Here is a 25,884-nt window from a genome sequence, read left to right on the forward strand (position 1 = left end):
CAGTTCTTTGGGCCCTAGGGCCCTGGCACAGCATTAGGGTGCTTCCCTCTCAGCACCTGCAGCGTGCACTGCGGGCGGGAGGAAATAGCTCTTAACTTTCCACCTGCAAGGGGCAGTAGGGCCACTTCATGCCTGTCCTGCCCAGTGCACACCCAGGCCTGGAGTGGGAACTTGCAAAATGCACCCTAACAGAGGCAAAGGCAAAACATGAGAGCATCATGCAGCAGCAGGGCCACCAGGAAACAGACACTCGGGAGTCAGGCAAGGCAGTTTCGAGGGTGTGCTCTCAGGAAAGGCTGCAGGACAGCAGGCTGCCATTGGACCTCAAAGGCCCAGTACCTCTGGGATGGCTGTGCATGTCTGGCAGTATGATCCTCAGGCCACTTCCTTGACCTGACTGGAGAGGCTCAATGTCAGGTCTCCCTTGATTCACACAACCCCTACCCCCCCATCCATAAGACCTCCTTACAGATAATTACTTCTATTTCCAGCCTTGAGTAAAGCTCCATTTAATTTTCCATATTCTAAATAGTAAGGTCAATATAAGAAAATGATGTTTTTAAAAGTTTATTCTCAAATTTTTCTAAAAACCTAGAGAATTCTAGGGAAAATATCATACATATACATACATATATCTATATTTTAATCATTAAGAGAAGAAAATAGGTATACCTGGAGAAGGAAAAAAATAAGTAATACTGCACAAAGAACACCAATACAGTAATAAAAATAAATTCAACTGATAATGAATTAAAGACATTCAAACTATACCTAACCTGACCTCGTACTATTTTCAAAAATTATTATATGAATATTTTTTTAATGGAAAGAAAGAAAGAAAGAAAGAAAGAAAGAAAGAAAGAAAGAAAGAAAGAAAGAAAGAAAGAAAGAAATTGGCTTGAGCAATTGATACTGGCCATACTACAGTTTACTTCTGCATTCCAGAACTCTGCTTAGTGATATGAACACAAGGGAGATTTCTTTACGGGATGTGCATCTCTAAGAAAAGGGAAACAAGCTTACGTTTCCAGAGAACTTTTCTCACAAGCCAACTCCAAAGTGAAGTAACCACTCCAAGTGATTCACTTCACTCCAAGTGAAGTAAGTCAATTAGCTCACAAGCCCATGTGAAATAACTCTTCTGGTAAGTGAGCCTGCTTTTCAAACAGGTGCAAAGATATTTGTGGCCCAGATTAACTAACGCCTGACAAAGGAAGAACAGCGTGTCCCTGCTAATTTGGGCACAATGACCCTGGCATCCCAGGAAATGTCCAGCAAGGCTTTATGTGCATCTGCTTGTGGGGTGAATCCTGAGGGAAGGCCACAGGAGGAACATGCAAGCGGCCACAAGTCTCCCCCACACCAAGACATGAACCTGAATCTGATCATGTGTGTAGAGATGCTGACATGCTTACAGGAATAGGGGGGAGACTAACATCACAGGAAGCCATAAAAACAGATCCCGTGCAAACGAAGCCCCGTGTGGATCCTGATTTGAACAACCACAGGAAGAGACTAGAACCCGGGCTGGATATATGATGATATTAATGAATCATTTTTAATTTTCTAAGTTAGAATGGATTATGGTTAAGTTCTTTTGGGAGGAGAAAAACGTTACATGGCAGAAACAGATGATGAAGTATTTACAGATGAAAACACACGATACTTGGGATTTGCTTCAAAAGAATTGGGGGTAGGGAGCACTGCCACACTAAGACTGGCACGTACCCCACTGGGCAGCCAGATACAGGGGTTCAATGAACTATTCTACTTCTGTATATGTTGAAATTTTCTCCAATAAAAGTTAAAATAAGGCTGCAAACAGCCTCCCACCTCCCAGAAATCTAAGTGCTTTCTGTGAAACCAGCTAGACAAAAAAGGTCACTTAAAAAATTATCTAACGTTCACCTTCTTAGCAGCAAAGAGATAACTTACTTGAACAATGACTTTCTTGTACCACTACTAGAAAAACACTTCCAAAATGCTGCAGGAGCTTATTCAACATAGTGCTGGCAGTCCTAGCCTCAGCAATCAGACAACACAAAGAAATAAAAGGCATCCAAATTGGCAAGGAGGAAGTCAAGATTTCAGTCTTCACAGACGACATGATATTCTATCTAGAAAACCCAAAAGATTCTACCAAAAAAAATGCTAGAACTGATCCATGAATTCAGGCAAGTCGCAGGATATAAAATCAATGCACAATAATTGGTTGCATTTCTATACACCAATAATGAAGCAGCAGAAAGAGAAATCAAGGAATCAATCCCATTTATGATTCTACCAAAACCCATAAAATACCCAGGAATAAGCCTAGCCAAAGAGGTGAAAAATCTATACATTGAAAACTATAGAAAGCTCATGAAAGAAATTGAAGAAGACACCAAAAAACGGAAAAGCATTCCATGCTCGTGGACTGGAAGAACAAATATTGTTAAATTGTCAGTACTACCCAAAGCAATCTACATGTTCAATGCAATGATGCAATCCCTATCAAAATAACACCAGCATTCTTCACAGAGCTAGAACAAACAATCCTAAAATTTGTATGGAAACAGAAAAGTCCTCAAATAGCCAAAGCAATCCTGAAAAAGAAAAACAAAGCTGGAGGCATCACAATTCCAGACTTCCAGATGTATTACGAAGCTGTAATCATTAAGACAATATGGTACTGACACAGAAACAGACACTGATCAATGGAACATAAGAGAGAAAACAGAAATGGACACACAAACATGGCCAGGTAATCTTTGACAAAGCAGGAAAGAGTATCCAATGGAATAAAGACAGTCTCTTCAAGCAAATGATGTTGGAAAAACTGGACAGCGACATGCAGAAGAATGAACCTGGACCACTTTCTTACATCACACACAAAAATAAACGCAAATTGCATGAAAGACCTAAAATGTAAGACATGAAGCCATCAAAATCCTAGAGGAGAAAAAAGGCAACAACCTCTTTGACTTTGGACACAGCAACTTCTTACTCAACATGTTCTGTGAGGCAAGGGAAATAAAAGAAAAAATGAACTTCTGGGACCTCATCAAAATAAAAAGCATCTGCACAACTAAGGAAACTCAATCAGCAAAACTAAAAGGCACCCAACAGAATGGGAGAGGATATTTGCAAATGACATATCAGATAAAGGATTAGTATCCAAAAATCTATAAAGAACTTATTAAACTCAACACCCAAAAAATAAATGGTCCAGTGAAGAAATGGGCAAAAGACATGAATAGACACTTTCCAAAGAAGACATCCAGATGGCTAACAGACACATGAAAAAATGCTCCACATCACCCATCATCAGGGAAATACAAATCAAAACCACAATGAGATACCACCTCACACCAGTCAGAATGGCTAAAATGAACAACTCAGGCAACAACAGATGTTGGCGAGGATGTGGAGAAAGGGGAACCCTTTAGCACTGCTGGTAGGAATGTAAACTGGTGCAGCCACTCTGGAAAACAGCACGGAGGTTCCTCAAAAAATTAAAGATAGAACTACCCTACGACCTAGCTACTGTATTACTAGGTATTTATCCAAAGGATATAGGAGTGGTATTTTGAAGGGGCACATGCACCCCAATGTTTATAGCAGCACCATTGACAATAGCCAAAGTATGGAAAAAGCCCAAATGTCCATCGACTGATCAATGGGTAAAGAAGAAGATGTGGTACACACACACACACAGAGGAAGATTACTCAGCAATCAAAAAGAATGAAATCTTGCCATTTGCAACAACGTGGATGGAACGAGAGGGTATTATGCTAAGTGAAATTAGTCAGAGAAGGACAAATACCATATGACTTCACTCATATGTGGAATTTAAGATACAAAACAGATGAACATAAGGGAAGGGAAGCAAAAATAATGTAAAAACAGGGAGGGAGCCAAACGTATGAGACTCTTAAATACAAAGAACAAAAGAACAAACTGAGGGTTGCTAGAGGGGTATTGGGTGGGGGGGGTGAGCTAAATGGACAAGGGGCATTGAGGAGGACACTTGTTGGATGAGCACTGGGTGTTGTATGTAGGGGATGAAGCACTGGATTCTACTGAAATCATTGCACTATATGCTATCTAACTTGGACATAAATTAAAAAAAAAAAAAATGCCGTAGGAGCATTTGGACAGTAGTCAATACAGAAACACAAAACTGCTAAGCCAAGGTACATATATGACACTCGGTTTCAGGAAGTGTGTGGCTCTGTGCATCACCAACAGGTAACAAATGGGCAGGAGGAACAAATCAGCAATCAGACAGTCTCTGGGGGAAGGGCTGTGAGTCAGTACCTGATCCTGTCAACAGACATCCTCAGCAGGTCGCAGAGCAGCGCTTCAGGAGCGAAGAGGGAAGACCAGTCACCTGGGGATCACTAACTCACCCCAAGATGCGCTGCCTGGATCCCAGTCTACAAACAGCAGCGGGGCACTCTAGCCTCTCAAAACATGGGAAGGCGTGTCCACCTCGCAGAGGGCTGTCTCCAGCGTCCTTCTCCCAAGACTCTCCTGGGGCCGGGCACGTGGAACCTGTCGGCACCCCTCTGTCACCAAGAACGACTGTGAGCAATGAAGGAGCTGACAGGACAACTGCTCACCCTCCCTGTGGCGAGGCACCTTCCTGGTGGTCACTCGACCCCTCTGTGATGACCCCTCAGCACTGCACTGAGGGCTGGGGCTGGGGGGACACTGAGGGGACCCTGAGAGGGTTAATGGGGCATAGAGAAGATACTGAGAGGGTTACGGGGACACAGAGGGGGCTGAGGGGACACTGAAGAGGCTTCTTTTAATGAAATCTGAGGAAGACGACAGTATGAGGAGGCCATTCCTGTGAACTAATCGGTGAGCAGCTGCATCTCGGTCCCGGCTCGGGGCTTACTGTGTCTAAGCCGTCCTGAGGGCACAGACTTCTGTGTGTGGATTCCTCCTGTGTCTTCTCATTCTTTCGAACGTGGGAAACCCACCCCAAGTGGCCAGATTCAAGGCAACTTAAAAGTCCATGAAGCAAATCTCAACAAAAATGCCAATTCCCAGACTTTTCAACCAAACAAATGGGGATAAATCTCATTTTTACACTTCCCTTTATTTTTGCAATCTCCTGTAATGCTCATTCTGGAAACTTTCATTGAGGAAATGGTTCAAATACTAATTTCACAAATCAGCTGATCAGTATACATACAACTAAAAGCACTGACTATTAATCTAGGGGACACAGGGGAACACCAGGGCCTTATTTCACGATTAGAAAAGAGTAATATTAGCATCTCCTTTTTTAAAAAGCCCCACAGCTTTTTTTTGTCTGTGCTGACAGCATGGAGCCTGCTTGGGATTCTCTCTCTTTCTCACTGCCCTCCCCCAATCCACTCACACACATGCGCTCTCTCTCAAATAAACCTTGTAAAAACAAAGAAAAGCCCCAAAGAAACAGTACTCACAAAATCTTATAATCTCTACAAATCTCGATGTAGCACTTCACAAAACACATCAGTTATCTAGGAAGCACTATGCATGTAGACTCGTACTCTCTCTCCCCCAGAAAGACCAGAAGACACGGGAGACACAGTATTTCAAATCTAAGAACATGGAGCAGAAGGGCATCAGGGAGTACAGCCAGCGTCCACAGATGCCAGCCTGCCTCCATGCAAAGGGAACTGGGGGACGTGAGCCCCGCGGCAAGCCACAAGGACCCTGGCTGGGTCCCAGCCTGCACGGTCTTATCCGTGGCAGCCTCACCTGCTGAAGAGAATTCCAACTGCTTCTTCAAAAGAACAATGACACAACTTGACATACTGCTTGTGGATGTTCTAACAAAGTTTCAAAAATCTGAAAACGAATCCAGAGCGTACACCGACTCCCGGGAGCACCTGCCACAGCAAGTGTGTTCCGTGTGGACACAGGCGGACATGCACGTGAGGTCCTCCACCTCCCTGTCGTGAGGTCGCTTCCTCCCCAGCCACCGCCACCTCCTGAGAGTCCAGACCCAGATGCCTCTTCGTCATCCCCCAGGCGCCACAGCCTCCCCACCACCCTCATAGGCGCCACAGTCAATCTCACCCCAGCACAGCCCGGGAGACATCAGGAACCCCTCGCTACCCCGGAGCACCGCCCTCAGAGGGGCCCCGAGCCCGCCCTCGGTGCCCTCCCATCCCTACGCTTCCCAAGGGCCTTGTCAACTCCTGTCTGAGGTAGTACAATCACCTCCAAGCCTCTTTTGTCCAGCTGTCAGATGCCTATGCCGCTCCCTACAAGGTCAGGGTCCTGCCCTCCAAGCACACGGTCCCCCAGACACACCCCAGGTGGGTCCTGACATCCCTCCTCCTCACCCTGACCTCGGAAGTCACACCAACACGGTGCGGCAGGGCCACCGCTACCTCTTAAAAAGGGCACCTGAAGACGTCTGGGGGACGAGCGGGGGCTGGCCCGCTGCCGTCAGACCCCTACTCGGCAAGTTCCCTGCAGGCCCCACTGCGCCCGGCCCTGGGAAGCAAGAGAACAGGACAGGCACAACTACCCCTCACGCTCAGCCTTCTGTGGGCTTTGCAGGGCACGGGGCTAGAAGTCCTGAAGGAAAGGGGGGTGTCCCGCACTGGGCAGGCGGGGAAGCGCCTGTTGTGGAGGTGATCTGGCTGAAAGGTGAGAGTGTGAAGACAAGTTCAGAGGACGGCACACCTGGCACGTCTGCAGAAACAGACAACGGACAGGATGATGGGACACGGGGTCAGAGGACACGTATGGCAGGCACCTGTGCGGAGCCGTGTCCCCATGTCACACTGAGTAGCCTGGGATGCACAGGGCGGGAACCTATATGCAGAAAAGAGACTACAGGGGAGGCCTCACACAGGCGACTGCTGCTGGACCGTACTGGACCGTACTGGGAGCACTCGGACGCGCTCTCCCGGACCGGCTGACCCCTGAGTGCAGGCTCCAGGCGTGTCCAGCACCCATCCGCCACCATAGTGCTCTGATGAGAAGACTCGGAGAGGGCAGGAGCCCCGGGAGGCCCAGCGCTGGAGAGCCCCTCAGCAGCCAGACCCCCTCCCGCGGCACCGCTGCTCCGCCTGCTGCTTCTGCGTCTTGGCTGCGTGCGTATCTCTGAGCTCCCACGGGGCTGCCTGGTGCCACTGCTCCAGGAGCAAGACCTTGGCGCCCACCACACAGCCAAGCTCCTATCCTCCTCCAGCAGGCGCCTCTGACTCTGCAGGGTTCCAGCCAGCCCCCACTTCTGAGACAGTGACCACCCAGCACTGCACCTGCCACGTGCCACCATCCACCTACCACACAGACCCCCCCGCCACGTGCCTCTGGTCGTCCACCACACAGCCCCCCCCATCAGAAACCCCAACCCCAATGCCACCCACCCCGTGCACCTTGTTCCACCCACCACATGGTTCCCATCTTAAAGGTAGTAAACATCCTACATGCTCCTTACAGTCAAATTTGTCATAGTTCAAAATGCAGTTTCATGGCACAAGAACAGACACTCAGATCAATGGAACAGAATAGAGAACCCAGAAACGGACCCACAAACGTATGGCCAACTAATCTTTGACAAAGCAGGAAAAGAATAACCAATGAAATAAAGACAGTGTCTTCAGCAAGTGGTGCTGAAAAAACTGGAGAGCGACATGCAGAAAAATGAACCTGGACTTTCTTACACCAGACACAAAAATAAAATGGATGAAAGACCTCAATGTAAGACAGGAAGCCATTAAAATCCTCAAGGAGAAAGCAGGCAAAAACCTCTTTGACCTCTGCTGCAGCAGCAACTTCTTACTCAACATGTCTCCAGAGGCAAGGGAAACAAAAGCAAAAATGAACTACTGGGACCTCATCAAAATAAAAAGCTTCAGCACAGCAAAGGAAACAATCAGCAAAACTAAAAGGCAGAATGGGAGAAGAGATTTGCAAACGACATATCAGATAAAGGGTTAGTATCCAAAATCTATAAAGAACTTACCAAACTCAACACCCAAAAAACAAATAATCCAGTGAGGAAATGGGCAAAAGAGATGAATAGACACTTCTCCAAAGACATCCAGATGGCCAAGCGACACGTGAAAAAATGCTCAACATCACTCATCATCAGGGAAATGCAAATCAAAACCACAAGGAGATACCACCTCACACCTGTCAGAATGGCTAACAACTCAGGCAAGAACAGATGTTGGCAAGGATGCAGAGGAAGAGGAACTCTTTTGCACCACTGGTGGGAATGCAAGCTGGTGCAGCCACTCTGGAAAACAGTATGGAGGTTCCTCAAAAAATTAAAAATAGAACTACCTTACGACCCAGCAATTGCACTACTAGGCATTTATCCACAGGATACAGGTATGCTGTTTTGAAGGGACACATGCACCCCAATGTTTATAACAGCACTACCAATAATAGCCAAAGTATGGAAAGAGCCCAAATGTCCATCAACGAATAAATGGATAAAGATGTGGTATGTATATATATCTATAGATATATATCTATAGATATCTAGATATCTATAGATATCTATAGATATATATACAGTGAAGTATTACTCGGCAATCAAAAAGAATGAAATCTTGCCATTTGTAACTACGTGGATGGAACTAGAGTGTATTATGCTAAATGAAATTAGTCAGTCAGGAAAAGACAAATATCATATGACTTCACTCATATGAGGACTTTAAGAGACAAAACAGAAGAACATAAGGGAAGGGGAACAAAAATAATATAAAAACGGGGAGGGGGACAAAAACATAAGACGCTCTTAAATATGGAGAACAAACTGAGGGTTGCTGGAGGGTTTGTGGGAAGGGGGATGGAAATGGGTAAGGGGCATTAAGGAATCTACTCCTGAAATCATCGTTGCACTAGATGCTAACTAACTTGGATGTAAGTTAAAAAAAATAAATTAGGGGCGCCTGGGTGGCTCAGTCGGTTGAGTGGGTGGCTCAGTCGGTTGAGTGTCCGACTTCAGCTCAGGTCATGATCTCACAGCTCGTGAGTTCGGGCCCCGCGTCGGGCTCTGGTGCTGACAGCTTGGAGCCTGGAGCCTGCTTCGGATTCTGTGTCTCCCTCTCTCTCTGTCCCAACCCACTCGCATTCTGTGTCTCTCTCAAAAACAAATAAACATTAAAAATTAATTAATTAAATGAAAATTTAAAAAAAGAATTTACTACTGAAAAATAAAAATAAAAATAAAATGCAGTTTCAATCAATAAATTAAATACAAGCACAGTTTCATGTGTAAAATGTACCCGTTTCTCCCTCTGGAATATTCTTTTAAAACTTCATTTATTCTGAATCAACTAAACCAAGAAAATCTAACGAAAAGCCACAGGCTGGGAATGGGCCCTGTTCCCCATAGGACCTGTCTGCGCAGAAGGAAACCAAAGCCAACATCGGAGGACCCGCGGCTGGAGAAGGCAGCACTGGCCTGCGGCACCGCCCACCATCCTCACACAGCTCCCCACGTTCACACCAGAGGGGCACGGCGGCTCTACCCACTCCTGAGGAGAAGCCGTGGCTGGAGCCACCCCGCACCTGTGCTGAGGCCTGAGCTCGAGGATGCAGGAACTCCAGGGCTTCCCCCAAGGCCACACCTCGGGAGACATGGAACAGGCCGAATCTAAACGTAAAACGAAGACACCGCGCCTACTAAAAGCAGGGTTACCTTTTCCCTTCCAATCTTAAGTAGAGCTGAACAGAGTCAGAGGGTAAACCAATGTTTAGAGCTAAGTCACCGTGAACGAAGGATGAAACCATCACAGGAACACCTTGTTACAAAAGCACCTGTGAAGCAGGTGGTCCCTGTGTTTACGCGAGTCGGAGACTTCCTGCTTTGTAGTCCGGAACACCGACTTCCTAAATACTTGACAAGACACTAACTCACCAGAACAGTGATTTTTACTTGATTTTACCGCCAGCTGGAGATCATGCCGCCACCACCCTTGGGCGGAAGAAGGCGCACATCCCATCCTGCGCGGGGCAGCAGCTGACCCCATCCACGTCTGGGAGCCTGGCATGCCCCGCTGGACAGCGCAGGGGACACAGCAGGCCCGTCCACTGTGAGATGAAACCCACAGCCACCCCAGTCTGTGTGATGAGACAGTTTCAGGCCAAAGAGACGAGTGCTTAGTCTAGAGACACAGATGCCACAGGTCTGCAGGTGAGGAGAGGGGGTTGCTGGCCCTTCCAGAAATTCACTTCCACACTAAAACTTAAAGTACCTGTCAAGAAGCAGTCACTGCTCGGGGCACCTGGGTGGCTCAGTCGGTTAAGCATCCGACTTCAGCTCAGGTCATGATCTCGCGGTCCGTGAGTTCGAGCCCCGCGTCGGGCTCTGTGCCGACAGCTCAGAGCCTGCAGCCTGTTTCGGATTCTGTGTCTCCCTCTCTCTCTGACCCTCCCTCATTCATGCTGTCTCTCCCTGTCTCAAAAATAAATAAATATTTAATAAGAAAAAAAAAAAGCAGTCACTGCTCTTGAGACAGGACAGAAAGATGTAATTTCATGAAGCATCAATAAAGGGAACCTGAGGGTGTGTGTGTGCACAACAGGAGGCCCTCGGAACTGTCTTAGCACGAGGGTCAGAGACCACCTCGAGGTGCGAAACCTGAAACCTGACACCTCACACAGAATTCCATGTGCGTGTGCACGTGCACATCTCCCGAGGAGCAGAGATCAAAGCCTTTACCAAGAGCTCTGCGATTAAAACTCTTAAAACAGGGGCTCCTGATTGGCTCTGTCAGTACAACATGCAACTCCTGAACTCGGGGTTGGGAGTTCAAGCCCCACATTGGATAAATTACTTAAAAATAAATCTTAAAAAACAAAAACAAAAACAAAAAAACGAAACAATCTCACATTCTAGGGGCACCTGCGTGGCTCAGTTGGTTAAGCGTCCGAGTTAGCTCAGGTCATGATCTCACAGTTTGCGAGCTCAAGCCCCACATCCGGCTCACTGCTGTCAGACTGTCAGTGCACAGCCCATTTCAGATCCTCTGTCCCACTCTCTATGCTCCTCTGCTGCTTACACTCTCCCAAAAATAAATATTAAAAAAAAAAAAAAAAAAAAAGCTCACATTCTAACCCACCATAAGGAAGCCCCCACACTTGCCAAGGACGGGCAGCAGACCGTGAGACCCGCTCATGGAGACATGCACCTGGACGACAGGAAGGGCCTGCCCGGACACCCGCCTCACCTGTGGCGCTCCCCAAAGCTCGTGGGGAGCTAGGGCTTTCCCATCCTCAGAACAGCTGGTGCTCCCGGGCGTCCTCAGGCTGTCCTCTACAGGCGGAAGGTCCCGGCCACGGTTCAGCTCGTCCTGTGGCTCCCGAGCCAGCACCGCAGGGTGAGACGCGTCCTTCTCCTGCAGCTGCTCCGCGAGGTGTGCCCGCAGCTGCTCCAGAGCCCGTCTGTGCTCCTCCCTCACGGCCTGCATCTCAGACCGGTGACGCGACTCCAGGGAATCCAGATGTGACGAGTGACTGGCCTCCAAAGCACTGACCGCGGCAGCGTGCTTCGTCCGCAGTTCAGCCACGCGGGCTTCTGAGAGAGCCCAGTGCTCACTCTCCATGGAGGCCCGCAGCTCCTCTGCCTGAGCCCGGTGTCTGGCCTCCAGTTCCGCCGTCAAGGACAGAACGTGCTGCTGGTGTCTCTCCCGGAGGAGTCGGAGCTCGTGGGCATGCTTCTCCTGGGCCTCCCGAAGGAGGGCATCCTGCTCCGCGGTGAATTTCTCTGTGATTTCTTTCCGTTCTTCTAAAAACCTGAGAGGACACGCAAAGTGAATATGGGCAGCAGGATGTGCAGCCACAAGAGTGCCAACATCACTCTGAAAACCGACTCGCGTTTCCTACATCGCCCCTGGATTTTAACTGCCCTTGCCGCTCCTCCCTCTGCCATGGCCGGTCTGAGGCCACCACCATCAGAAGAAAGTGCAGAGTGAAGGGGCCACACTGAAGAGGAGTTCAAAGGCCAGAGCCCAGGCGTGCCCGCTCATAAACTGGAGGACACAGGAGCCACAGCAAGAAAGCACACACACGTTTCCGACAGGCACCACAGCAAAGCAGGTGTGACTGCTCACTCACGGCGACAAGAATCTCGACAGGGAAGGGGTGGCGGCATCGCTTGCAGGAGCCCACAGGGCCGCAAAGACCTCAGAAAAAGTTCGCTTGTGAATTAAGGGACGCAAAGTAGGAAGAGCCACACGTGGTGCTGGCCGGCAAACACACAGGCAGGCAGAAAGACTCCCTTCCAATCAGAGAGCCTAAAGCTCAACTGGGCATGCATTCCACACCAGTGAGGTCCCTGTTCAATTCTCACCAAGGCTAAGACCTGTGACTGTGTCCCTGTGCCAGCCCTCCACCAGATACCCCTGAAAGCGTTGCCACAGATCATCCCATTTAGCATCACCACACAGGGAGATCACAAAGGTTTTGCGAGGTTGAGTGTGGTGCCTGAAACCATCCAGCTTACACAGGGTGGGTTAAGATCTGAACCCAAGTTCTCAGCCCCCAGGTCAAAAGCTCTCGCACCTGACTCATGATGGGGGTAACAGCTGACACAGGAGAAAAGGCAGCACCAACATCAAGTCTGATGATCCCACGGCTCCCACACACCCCAGTCTCTACAGCCCTGGTTTGCAAAGAGTTAGCACTGACAGAGGCAAAGAACCAAATCACAATCTAAATCTATTTAAAATTTAAGGGAAGCATGTATATATTTTAGAAAGAAAGTTTTTTTTTTAAATATATGTTTGAGTTTAAAAAACACACAAAAAGAACATGGATAAACTGCGTATCTTTTTGATAAAAGAAGTGTAAAGTTGGGGCGCCTGGGTGGCTCAGTCAGTTAAGCATGTGACTTCAGTTCAGGTCATGATCTCATGTCTCGTGAGTTAAAGCCCCGTGTCGGGAGCCTGCTTCGGATTCTGTCTCCCTCTCCCTCTGCCCCTCCCCTGCTCATGCTCTCTCTCTCTTTCTCTCTCTCTCAAAAATAAACACTAAAAATTAAAATTAAAAAAATTAAAAAAACGTAAAGTCTTGCTTTTGAAATTTTAAAATGTGCAAAGAACAAAAATGATGTGGAAAATGCGTGCACAGTAGTGTCCACCAAAAAACACAGATCCCACCAGAAGGATGTGGACACTGTTTCTGCCGTGTTCCAGCATATCTGAGTCATGGGACATGTGCTTCTGTCCTGCTGTTATTTTAGGGTGAAGACTGCTGGGCCCCACCTTCCTGCACACCTTCCCGCTCTACTGAGAGCCTACAGCACATCTTCCCAGGGGATCTGCCTCTCACCCTCTGCTGGGCATCTGGGGGGTCAGGGGTTGGGTGGGAACCTGGCAGACGGCTCTATACTTAGCATGCTGCTACAGGGACGTCACCCACCTGTTCTGGGCCAGCATCAGCTGGAGGGCACAGTCCTCCTTCAGGCGGAGTGTAGCAAGCTCCCAGTCCTTGTCCACAGGAGCCAGACCACCACCCGGCTCCCGGCCACACTGGCTGCACTGCGGAAACTCGTCCCCAGCGAGCCCGAGCTCCAGCTGCCGTAGACGGCCCTGCTGCTCCACCAGGGACCCCTCCAGTTCCAGGATCTGGGCCGCCTGCTGATCCTGAAGTTGCCTCATTTTGATTTCTCGAAGCTCAAACTTGTTTATTATTAACTGTTTCTCAGATTCAGCTTGTTCCCTCAGGTCAAGGAGCATCAGCGTCACTTCCTCTTCAGCTTTTCTCTTTAGACCCTCACTTGTCACCTTCCATTCCTCCTCTCTTTCTTTGAATTCTTGCTTCATTAGTTGAATCTTCTCCTTAGCTTTCTTCAGCTCCTCCTGGTGATCTTCAACTAAGTTATATTTTACCTACAGACAACACAGTTTCATTCAAGTAAGAAGAAAAGAAAAGGAAAGGAAAGGAAAGGAAAGGAAAGGAAAGGAAAGGAAAGGAAAGGAAAGGAAAGGAAAGGAAAGGAAAGGAAAGGAAAAGAAAAGAAAAGAAAAGAAAAGAAAAGAAAAGAAAAGAAAAGAGAAAAGAAAAGAAAAGAAAAGAAAAGAAAAGAAAAGAAAAGAAAAGAAAAGAAAAGAAAAGAAAAGAAAAGAAAAGAAAAGAAAAAAGATTACTGGCAATAATGACCCCCAAATGAGCTGTTCTTCGCCTCTGGAGCTGGCAGGCCTGGACAAACCAACAGAAATGAACATATACACACAAGTGTGCAGCAAACAGACAGGGCTGGAGGCCTTCTCTGTGTGCCAAGACCAGCAAAGGTGGGGAGGGGGGGAGCGGGGGGCAGACACGTCACGGGTCTTAAGTCAAGGGGAAGGCCAACTCCCCGGCCACAGCAGAGCCACCATCAGTAAGGAGACGAAGCCCATGAGAACAGTAACAGCAAAAAGCACGACGAGTTCAAGCCTCTGGTCTTGCTCCATTCATATTCCAGCATCTACAAGGAACTTGAGCAAAGGGATGAGAAGCTAAAATTCATACTTTTAAGAGTATCTTGTGAAAAGGGAGGTGAATCACAAAGCTGAAAGTAGGCAAATGTTTTGATTTTCAAAAAAGGAAAGAAAATAGGTCAATAAACTACTGAATGTCATTGAAAAGAAACAAAACTAAAAATGGTATGTAAGATAGACCTCGACTCCTTATTTAAAAATTAAGTTATTGGGGCGCCTGGGTGGCTCAGTTGGTTAAGCGACCAACTTCGGCTCAGGTCATGATCTCGCAGTTTGTGAGTTCAAGCCCCGCACTGGGCTCTGTGCTGACAGCTCAGAGCCTGGAGCCTAATTCAGATTCTGTGTCTCCCCATCTCTCTACCCCTCCCCTGCTCACGCTCTGTGTCTCTCTGTCTCTCAATAATAAATAAACGTTTATAAAAAAAAAATTAAAAGAAAAATGAAGTTATTAAAGTGGCACCTGGCTGGTTCAGTCAGTCAAACATTCAACTCTTGATCTCGGGGTCATGAGTGCAAGCCCCAAGCTGGGTGCAGAGTTCGCTTTAAAAAAAAAAATGAAGTTATTAAAAATAAAGTTTAGGGTCACTGCTTCTGGAGATGGCTGAGAAGCTCTAATCAGGCCAACCCTCCCAGATAACAGCTATAAACACTGGAAAAAATGTAAGAAGCTACCTGAAGACCTGAGAGAGCATCTAAAAGCAAGCAAATTGTGGGGCATTTGGGTGGCTCAGTCGATTGTGTGTTCAACTTCGGCTCAGGTCACGATCTCGTGGTCCATGAGTTAGAGCCCCATGTCATGCTCTGTGGAGCTGCTTCAGATTCTGTGTCTCCCTCTCTCTCTGCCCCACCCCCGCTCATGCTCTGTCTCTGTCTCTCTCAAAAATAAATAAAAACATTTAAGGAAAAATTCAAAGCAAGCAGTGTGGAGAAGGGTTGGACACCCAGAAAAAATAATAGCAGTGGGCAATTTACCTGTCCGTGCCATGCACACTAGAATCCCATCATCTTACTTGTTTGAAGAGAAGAGGTAGAAACTGAGAGATGAAAGCCCATTAGGACAGAGCCAGAGAAAGAAAGCTGAAAAATCTGTGCATAAACCTAGCCCAAATCTCGGGCTAACCCCTGATGCATATGTGTGTGGGCAGACTCCAAGAGCCGACCAACACAGAGAAGATATAACATGGAGTCAAAATCCAGCCAAGTTAACTATCTGCTAAAAATGGGGGAAAAAAAAAAACAAACCAATACTCTTTAGAGGAACACAACAGAATCCAGAGTCTCCACAGTGTATTATTCGCAATGTCCAGGATATAATCCAAAATGAGTCGATATACAAATAAACAGGAACTATGATCCATGCTAAAAAGAAAATATAATCATTAGAGAAGAACCCCAAGATAACACAAATGCGAAATTAGCAGACAAAGGTTTTAAACAGCTATCATAATTACACTTACACACATAAAGAAAAAGACACTCATAATGAATAAAAGAATAGCGAATCACAGTGAAGATAAAAGACACTCTTAAGAACCAAACAGAAATTCTAGAATTGGAAAGCACAATATCTGAAATTTAAAAATTCACTAGGTGGACTTAAAAGCAGATCAGAGCTAACAAATGATAGTCCGTGAACTGGAAGATTGATAGAATTTAACCAACAGGAAGGAAAAAAGATTAGAAAAAATAAACAGAACCTCAGAAACTGAAAGATATGACATCCATGGAAATGGAGTTCCAAGAAGGAAAGGAGAGAATGGAGCAGAAATAAAAAACTGAAGAACATACTCAGTAAAAACTCCTCAAATTAGGAGAAAGACAAAAATACATAGAATTTTCTGTAAGTCACTAAAACAGACCACCATTTCAGTAATGTGATCATTAAATAAGAAAAGATAAAGTCTATCTAGTTTAAAGTTTTTTGTTTTTATTTTTTCAGATAACTATGTTTCTTAGGATCCCGGTTTCTTTTTCTCAAATATTCATAATTCATTTTATGCACGGATTTTAAGAATTTCACGAGAGAGGGGCACCTGGATGGCTGAGTTGGTTAAGCATCCAATTTCGGCTCAGGTCAATGATCTCACAATTTGGGAATTCAAGCCCCCATCAGTCTCTCTGCTGTCAGTACAGAGCCCACTTCAGATCCTCTGTCATTCTCTCTCTCTGCCCCTCCCCTGCTTGTGCCTGCTCCCTTAAAAATTAAAAAAAAAAAATTTAAAAAGAATTTCATGAGAGAAAAAATACCAAAGAAAATCACACCTAAGCACATCATAGTAAAATGAGAATAAAACAGAAAGAGAAAAACCTTTGAAAGAGCTAAAAAGAAATGATACATTACATTTAGATAAATATTGATTTGAATGATCACCGACTTCTCATGAGAAATAAGGTCAGAAGTAACAACATCTTTAAATCCTGAAAAAAATCCTGTCACCTTGCCTTCTAGATACAGCAAAAATTATCTTCAAGAAAGAAGGTAAAAGAAAACTTATTGAATAGCAGATCCGCACAATAAGAATGCTTAAAGGAAATGCTTCAGGCTGAAAGGAAGCGCTACCAAATGGAAACTCAGACCTTCGGGAAGAAACAAAGAGCACTGTAAATGGTAAATGTAAGACTACTTTTCCTCTTAATTTCCTTCAAGTATATATGACTATTCAAAACAAAACTTACATTGTGGAGCTTACCCACACAAACAGACGTAACACCTATAAAAATTACGGCATAAAAAACAAAGAAAACATGATAAATGCACCTATCCACTCACAGGACTCTCACATTTGATCTGAAATGGTACACTGTTAACCCTGAGAAGATCGTGAGGAAAACGTATGCTCTACTCCCGAAAGCAACCACTAAGCACACAGCAGATACATAAAAATCAATTCTAAGGGGCGCCTGGGTGTCTCAGTCAGTTAAGTCTCTGACTCTTGATCTCAGCTCAGGTCTTGTTTTCCGGGTTGTGCATTAAAGCCCCATGCTGGGGGCGCCTGGGTGGCGCAGTCGGTTAAGCGTCCGACTTCAGCCAGGTCACGATCTCGCAGTCCGGGAGTTCGAGCCCCGCGTCAGGCTCTGGGCTGATGGCTCAGAGCCTGGAGCCTGTTTCCGATTCTGTGTCTCCCTCTCTCTCTGCCCCTCCCCCGTTCATGCTCTGTCTCTCTCTGTCCCAAAAATAAATAAACGTTGAAAAAAAAAAAATTAAAAAAAAAAAAAAAAGCCCCATGCTGGGCTCTGCTTCCCCCCACTCCCCCCGCCCCCCCCAAATCAATTCTAAAAATATTCAAATAACCCAAAAGGCAAGAAAGAAGGAACAAAGGGAACAAAAAAAGAAAACATAAAGAAAAACAGATGGACCTTGTAGAAAACTAATAGCAAAATGGTAGACATAAGTCAAACCAGATCAATAATGAACCAAAATGTTAACAAACTAAACACTCCAATAAAAGTTAAAGAGTTTGTCAGAATGGAGTTTTAAAAATATCCAACTATAGGGGCGCCGAGGTGGCTCAGTAGGTTAAGTGTCTGACCCTTCACATTGGCTCAGGTCATGATCTCACTGTTTCTGGGTGTGAGCCCCACATTGGGCCCTGCGCTGATATGTGGAGCCTGCTTGGGATTCTCATTCTCATCTCTCTCTCTCTCTCTCTCTCTGCCCCTCCCCTGCTCATTCTCTCTCACTCTAAAAAGAAATAAATAGGGGTGCCTGGGTGGCTCAGTCGGTTGAGTGTCCAACTTCGGCTCAGGTCATGATCTCACAGTTTGTGGGTTTGAGCCCCACATCGGGCTCTGTGCTGACAGCTCAGAGCCTGGAGCCTGCTTCGGATTCTGTGTCTCCCTCTCTCTGCCCCTTCCCTGCTCATGCTCTCTCTCTGTCTCTCAAATATGAATAAACGTTAAAAAAATTAAATTCAATTTAAAAAAAAGAGAAAGAAAATAAAAAGAAATAAACTTAAAAAAATAATCTAATTAGACGGCTCAGAGCCTGGAGCCTGCTTCAGATTCTGTGTCTCCCTCTCTCTCTCTGCCCCTTCCCAGCTCGTGCCCTGTCTTACTCTCAGAAATATATAAACATTCTAAAATAAAAATAAATATGTTTAACTATATGCTGTGCGTATGTGTAATATATTAAAAAATAAATATGTGGTCTTTGTGCCCAGTTCCTGACACACAGCTGTGAAAACCCTTGGAATCCCTGGAAAAAGAGAGTCTCTTGCATGCTAATGAGATAGCAGGTGACTGGGGATCTCTGGGTGGCTTCAGCATGGGAGCCGGTCCCCAGAAAAATCAAGCATGATTAGAGAGGGCTGGAACTTTCAGCCCCACACCCCTAAACCTCCATAGAGCGAAGAGGGTTGGAGGTGAGAGTTCAATCACCGACGGCCAATGATTTAATCAACCACATTATGTAATGCAGCTTCCATAAAACCCCCTAAAGGGTCGGTGGGTGAGTGTGCGGAGGCACTGAACAGTGACACGACTGGAGAGGGCCCGGCAGCTGCATATCACCCCCACCTTAGCCTATGCCTCTCTTCCATTTGGTTGTTTCAGCTGGCGTCCTTCGTAGTAAACTGCTAACAGTAAACTGTCTCTCTGACTTCCAGGAGCCTGAAAGGGGAAGGTGGGTGTGTTTGGGAGTATTCAGACTTTGAAGCCAAGTCAGGCAGAAGTGAGTAGGTAACCTGGGAACCCAATAATTGCAAATGGCTTTGAGGTGGGGTTAGTCTCATGGGACTGAGCCCTTAACCTATAGAGGTCCAACACCAAGTCCAGGTAGTTACTCTCAACAGATGAATAGTAAAAGGGACAGGAAAAGGTACGCCACACAAACAAAATTCAAATGAAGGCTGGAATGACTATACTGATGAAAGAGAAAGTAGACTGCAATACAAACAATGCTACAAAGAATAATACAGAGAACAGAGAAAACAGACACTTCATTAAGGATAAAAAGGTAACATTTTCAGGAAGACAGAAAAATCACAAATGTGAATGTGTGTAGCAACAGGCCTTTAAATACTTAAAGATTGGCAAAATTAAAGGGGAAAATAGATAATTCTACACCCCTCTCTCAGTAATGGATGTAAGCAGGTAAAATGGTGGTCCAGGAAACATACAAACACCTAAACATCGGAAGCCATTGAGGGAAGCCCACACAACTTTCCATAAAACTCTATCTTTAGTTCTGTTTTGAGGCAAGTCTTCACCATTGCTTTAGAGAAGAACATATGATCAAATGTACAGGTAATAACATCGTATGAAATTGTTTTGATGGAGAACGAAAATCCAAAAAGACCTCTGCGGGAAAGAACACAGGGGAGAGCATCAGGCCACAAGCGTGAAGTGGAGGGAATACGGCTGTCAGCACACCTGTGGAAAAGGCTTAAAAAAGCTCTGATCGCACGGATTCTATTATTCCAATGCAGGGATGAGCCACACCCTGAGCAGCACACACAGCCAAGCCTACTAGGAATCTGGCTGAGGCCGCGCGCTGCACCGTCTGCCAGCGTGAGCAATGCACGGGGGTCTCCTCACTCGCACGGCACACTCTCTGGCTGCACGACCGACAGCAGGAAGAGCGCAGGGGCTCAACAGCACTGGAGACACCAGGGTGCACAGAGCCCGCAGATGGCCATGCCAACCAGCCTGCACCCCACCCCCGCCCCGGGTCTCAGGATGCCCAGACAGTCCCTTAACCCCAGAAGCAGGGGGAAGGAAGAACGAGGAGTCAAACCCTGGCCTGGCTCCGGGTGGAACCCCATCCTGACAGTGAGGAGGCGCTGAGCAAACACGGCTGCAGGCAGCAGGAGGGACAGAGCCGCGGGACTCATGGGGGCCTCCACACAAGTGTGCCACTGCGGAGGCGGGCTGGATCCACACTTACCCTCTCCAAGTCCTCCTTCAGGCGGATTTCATGCCGCAACCTCTCGTGTAAATTTCTATTTTCTAGTTTTAAGACATCAATTTCTTCCTTGAGCTCCGACTGAAGAAATGAGAGTTTAAGCTTGTGCTCAGCTTCTAAACTCAAGACTCTGGCTGCCACCTCTGTCTCTACCTCCGAGGCTGTGTCCTGCGCACACAGGAGAGGCACTCGAGCAAGTTCTGTGAGGGACGGGAAGGCAGGGAGGACAGTCAGGCACGACCCTCAAGGACATCACACGCAGCAAACAAGAAGAACACTCATCTTCCAACACTTCAGACAACACGGACACTCAGACTGTGGCCACCCCCGGGTGAGCCCAGTCGGGAGCTCATGGGCTGTCACAGCACAGCACCCCTGTGCCCCCAGCCCCAGAAAACGAGCCTGCAGCTGCCACCCTGTCCTGAGCCACCCACACCCACTCAACACCCACTCCATCCCTTTAGTTGGGTATCAGGTGACTGTTACCCCACAGTGGCGGGGGGACGTGTAATTCTGGGCCATTGGTAGCCCAGGCCCTTTCTGGGCTGTTCAGGTTGGGACTTGTTACCTTCCCGGGTTCAACAATGATCTGAACAGCGGACACAGGCACTCCGTGTGTGCCCATCACTGCCCAGTGACCGTAAGGCACTGTGTGGTGGCCATGAAGGACGTCTCACACAGGAAGGAGAACAGTGAGGGGCAGATGCCAAGCACAGCATAACCCTTGCTCCCGGGGACCATGCTCCTCCTCTCAGCCTGCCTCACCAGCTCCAAGGGAGCCCTTGGCTAAAACAGGTGGTCATGTCAGAGCACCCCAACAGGGACCTGACCCCCATACCCTCGCATGGGACCCTCTGTCTCACCTCCTCAGGGCGACAAGGGGTGGCAACAGCGCCCACCCGCAGGGCTGGCCCAGCTACAGCAGTGAGCGGCTGCGCCGCCCGCACCTCCTGGAACCCGTGTCCAGGGCTGGCCTTACACTGCTCCCCTAAGCAGCCAGGCCACTAACCATCCCCATCTGCTGCAACCACTGGGAGGATCACAGCTTCTCCATCTACCACCTCCTGCGTGCCCCTGTCTGCTGTGACCCCTCGTGCTGCACCCAGTCAGGTCCTCTCCTGACACGCCCCAAGCCCGGCCCCTTAACTCTGAGGACACTACCAGGGAGGACCTGCAGAGTACAGGGTGGGCGTGTCCAGAGAACCCACAACCTTCCCCCAGACCGTTCCCTGTGGGCCAGACAGCCGCCAGCACAGGCAGCAGGGAAGTACACGCACCTTCATCAGGGCCTTCTGAGAACCCTGTGTGCTGCTCCCCTTCCATCACCTGCGGCCCTGCGAGGTCCACCTCCTGCCGGCCTTCCAGGGAAGACTTCAATGCTGCTAGTTGGCGCCAGTGGGCTGCTTCTAACTGTGTGTGCAAATCAGGAAAAAAAAAATATCACAAAGGAAATGTTACAAGGGACCTCTCTGCTCGTCACCTAATCACTGCCTCCCAGGGAACTCGCTGGGATGTGCACGTTCACACCATCCCCCCCATCCCTAGCATCTCACCTTCAGGGGGGCCAGGTGACTCAGGGAGATGGGACCTGAGGACACGGGCACGTACCACTGACTGGCGAGCCCTCCTCCCTCCCGGGCTGCGCTCACCGAAGCCAATGCAGAGCCCCAGCTGCAGGGACGCCAAGCAGGCCATTCCTGGGAGCCTGACCAGAACTTTTCTGGAGCTGCAGGCAGACCCTGATGACCAGACCCCCTCCCAAAGCCAGGGCCTCAGCCTTTACCAAAGGCACCCTGTTCCTCTGTGGGGGCTCCGGGATTTCCCCAGCCTATTTACTCCCGCGCCTCTTCCCTCCCAGTCCGTGTCTCCCCCATGTCCCCTTCTGAAGCCAGACACATGCTGCCTGCTTGGGACATGGACCTGCCCCAAGGGAAGGGTCTCTGGTCGCTGCTGTGAGCACCCCTGACAAGAGGCCCAACCCAAGCATCCTCTAGAAGGGAGGAAAGAAGGGCTCAGTGCAGGTACTGCTGTTTCCTGTTCCCCTAAAAATAGTAAATCCATCTTCCTAAGCTATCACAAGGGAGTCACATCAATCTACACTTCAAGTTCACGGTAAACTCAAGTTATCTTCAAAACCAAGACTTAAATTCCTACATTGTTATAGGAATGAATCACTGACTGACAGCAAAGAGTCCAGTCCAGAAACAGACTTGTGCCCCTGGGACAACCGTAGGCACACAGAAGGTTGTGTTTTAACAAGTCTGGCCTGAAGGAGTGACTAGCCATTTGGAAAAAGGAAACAAACCCAGAGCCTATTCCTCCTGCTGGACAACAGCTAAATACCAGGTGGATAAAACTACAACTAAAAAGGCTTTAAAAGAATCCGAAGGTGGTGCACGGAAATAGTGCGACACTCTGGGAACTGGGACGAAGAGCCAGAGGCCGAGGAGGACGCACAAGTGCAGACCCAGGCCCATGAGCCCCAGTGCGAGAGGGAAGCGGGCGGGGACTCCAAACCACAGGGGAGGGGACAAATGCCTCAAGGGCAAAGGTGTGAACTGAGCATCAGAGAGAGAGAATGGTCAGCTCAACCTTATTAAAAACCAAAGAAACACAAACTAAAAAAAGACACCAGCTGTCAATAAGTGAGGAACACACTCTGGCAAGGCCCAGGGGCAGCAGGAGGGAAGTGGGGCTCCCACACGCTTGACGTGAGTTCAGCCAGGTGCCCTGAGGAGTGGCCTGTCGAAATTTTAAACACACAAACAAGCGAGCGTGCACACACACACACATACATCCCATCATTCTTATCTTCTCTCCTTCCTGCAACATGGCCACGATGACAGGAAAAGTTTAACTTACAAGCCTACGAGGAGAAGAAACAGGAAGGGGTAATGAACCAAAGCTGACCAACCTTGAAAGACAGAAATCAGTGCCCGCGGCAAGTCTAGGGCCCAGGAGGCAAAGGGGCTGCACGCCCCAGGGTGCACACACGGGCCAGGAGGCAGGGCCTAGGGACAGGGGACCTGGCCACCTAAGGCAGGACCCCAGGAGCAGCTGTGCCGCCAGTCAGAGCTCCTCGAGACCAACGATGCCCCACGCTTCCCATGAAGACACGGCTATGGGTCCCGAACCAACACAGGAGAAACCTAGGTCCTCACAGAAACCCAGATGGACGGAGACAAAGCAGGGACACACAGGAGACACAAGAAACCCTTTAATGCCAATGGTCTTCAGACAGGTGAGAGAGACTCTGGCCCCATGGCACGGACACAACAGAGAAAGGAAGCAGAAACCCCAGAAATTGAAAATGCAATGCAAATACGAAATTTAACGGAAAAATTTAACAAATATAAGAAAACCGGTGGCTTCATCCACAGGAGCTGCCAAGAGAGCACAGGACACTGAAGAGTGGAGACGAACAGAACAGCAGCAGACTTCCCGGAGTGCAGGGGACGGGTCTCGGACACAGAGCCCTCCCCATTCCCAGCACGAAGTGGGGGGGACATGCATGAACTACCATCTCAGAACTCCAGGGAACATACAGGGGACCCCGGAGCTGCTGGAGGCACGAGCAGCACACAAAGGGGGAATCAGCAGGTCGGGCAGTTCTCCACAGCGCTGGGGCCAGAGGACGGAGAACGTTCCAGATGTCACACCAACCAATCACACAGCAGAAGGAAACAAGTTCTCAGGGGTTGTCCTCATGTTCCCTCGAGTCTCCACTGAGGGCACAGGTACTACAGGCACACAGCCGCTCCCCACGCAGCATGGACCGCCCAACTAGTCCCATGATGGAAGTGCACAGGGGGCCCAGAGGGTGGGACAGCGCAGTGGACAAGGACAACGGGCCGCATCCGGCCAGGAGGTACTGTTGTGCTGGGCACGAGGGGTCTGCTGCAGCAGCCACACCACACCCCGCAGGACACGCGAGGAAGTGGGAGGGAGCCCCCAGGACACGGCGCTCCCGTCCCAGGAAATCATCACACGGACACAGAGTTCTAGAAAAGAACACGAGCAATGGGAGACTAGGAGCATCCTGTTACAATAGGCCCAGCACCTCAGAAGGGGACTGCTTGGAAACAGAGACACAGGGGCGCGTGTGCACAGAGAAAGCACGTGAAGAGGCTGCTGCCCTCAAGCCAAGAAGACAGGCCTCAGAAGAAACCAGCCCTGACCTCCAACTTCCAGCCTCCAGACTAAGATGATCCATTTCTGCTGTGTGACCACCCGGTCGACGGTATTTGTTCCAGCTGCCTGAGGTGAGCAAGACACACCCTGAATGAGAACAACAGACGCTCACACTGAAGCCACTGCTCACTGGGGCAGAGTGCACCTGCACAAGGCCACCGTGCTCTGTGACGGTGTGCCATCTGCCCAGGATAACAGCCACAAGACCCAGACTACCGACACCTCAAGGCATCACCATCAAATAAAAAGGAACCTCAGGTGACAGGAAGACCACACTGGCCACATCTCAAGTGCTCACAACTCAAGTGTCCACGGACTGATGAATGGATACAGAAGACACGGTGTGTATATATACACACAATGAACACTGGTCGGCCATAAAAAAGGAGATCTTGCCATTTGTGACAACATGGATGGACCTTGAGGGTCTAATGCTAAGCAAAATAAGTCAGTCAGAGAAGGACAAATATCACTTAAAACGGAGCTCACAGACACAGAGAACAGACTGATGGTAGCCAGGGCTGGGAGTGGGGAGATGGGTGAAAGATCAGAATGTACGAACTTCCAGTTACACAATGAACAAGTCCTGGGGAGGTCACGCACAGCTTGGGGACTACAGTTACAAATGCGATATTGTGCATTTGAAAACTGCTAAGAGTGATCTTAAAAGTTCTCATCACAAGAGAAAGAGACTTTGCAGGCCTGTGTGCTGACAGATGTTAAGTGGGCTCACTGCGGTGATCACTTTCAATCACACAAATGTCAACTCTCTACCTTGTGCACCTGAAACTAATGTTACGTGTCCACTTCCCCTCAATTAAGGAAAGAACAGAGATCACCTCAGATTGAAGGCTGGGTCCATCAACGTGCTCTCTCCTTCGTTTTTCAGACCTCTCTTCTAAAAACGCACTGGATGAATGAGAGAAAAGGTGTTTTGAAATCGCCGCATGTGCCCTTTCTCCTCCGGAGCTCTGCTCCCTCCCTCACTGCTCCCTCATCAGGAGCCTACTTCCCCTACTTCCCATCAACGACAGGAGCCCATGGCTGAGTGAGGCATTTCTGCGTGACTGCACAACCATATGACGGGAGCCACGTGTTGGAGCAGAAGGGACCCGGGGTGCTCAGGCCACACGCTCTGCTCCTAGCCTTAATGCTCCACTGTTCTGAGGCCCAAACATAAATGTGTTTCTAAAATACAAGTCTCCACTGATCTAAAATCACAAATAAAACTAGATTTCAATTCAGCTCAAGGCTCCCATGTTTCAAAAACACCTTTAAATGTCGTCTGGGTGGCTCAGTCAGTTAAGCGTCCAACTCTTGATTTCAGCTCAGGTCATGATGTCATGGCTCCTGGG

General features: G+C 48.3%; 1 protein-coding gene across 13 annotated transcripts in view; it reads right to left on the reverse strand.

The window, feature by feature from the left end:
- PCNT (pericentrin) overlaps window positions 1-25,884 on the reverse strand; it is a 132,804-nt gene that overhangs the window by 70,429 nt on the left and 36,491 nt on the right. For all 13 annotated transcript variants that reach the window (XM_045036468.1, XM_045036465.1, XM_045036475.1 and 10 more), the window contains 5 exons: window positions 25,369-25,438; window positions 21,616-21,748; window positions 20,321-20,538; window positions 13,376-13,845; window positions 11,185-11,749 (listed from right to left, as the gene is read on the reverse strand). In XM_045036468.1, coding sequence (XP_044892403.1) covers window positions 11,185-11,749; window positions 13,376-13,845; window positions 20,321-20,538; window positions 21,616-21,748; window positions 25,369-25,438 — 1,456 coding nt within the window. The remainder of the gene's footprint in view (window positions 1-11,184; window positions 11,750-13,375; window positions 13,846-20,320; window positions 20,539-21,615; window positions 21,749-25,368; window positions 25,439-25,884) is intronic.

Source organism: Felis catus, chromosome C2, assembly GCF_018350175.1.
Source record: "Felis catus isolate Fca126 chromosome C2, F.catus_Fca126_mat1.0, whole genome shotgun sequence".
Taxonomy (NCBI): domain Eukaryota; kingdom Metazoa; phylum Chordata; class Mammalia; order Carnivora; family Felidae; genus Felis; species Felis catus.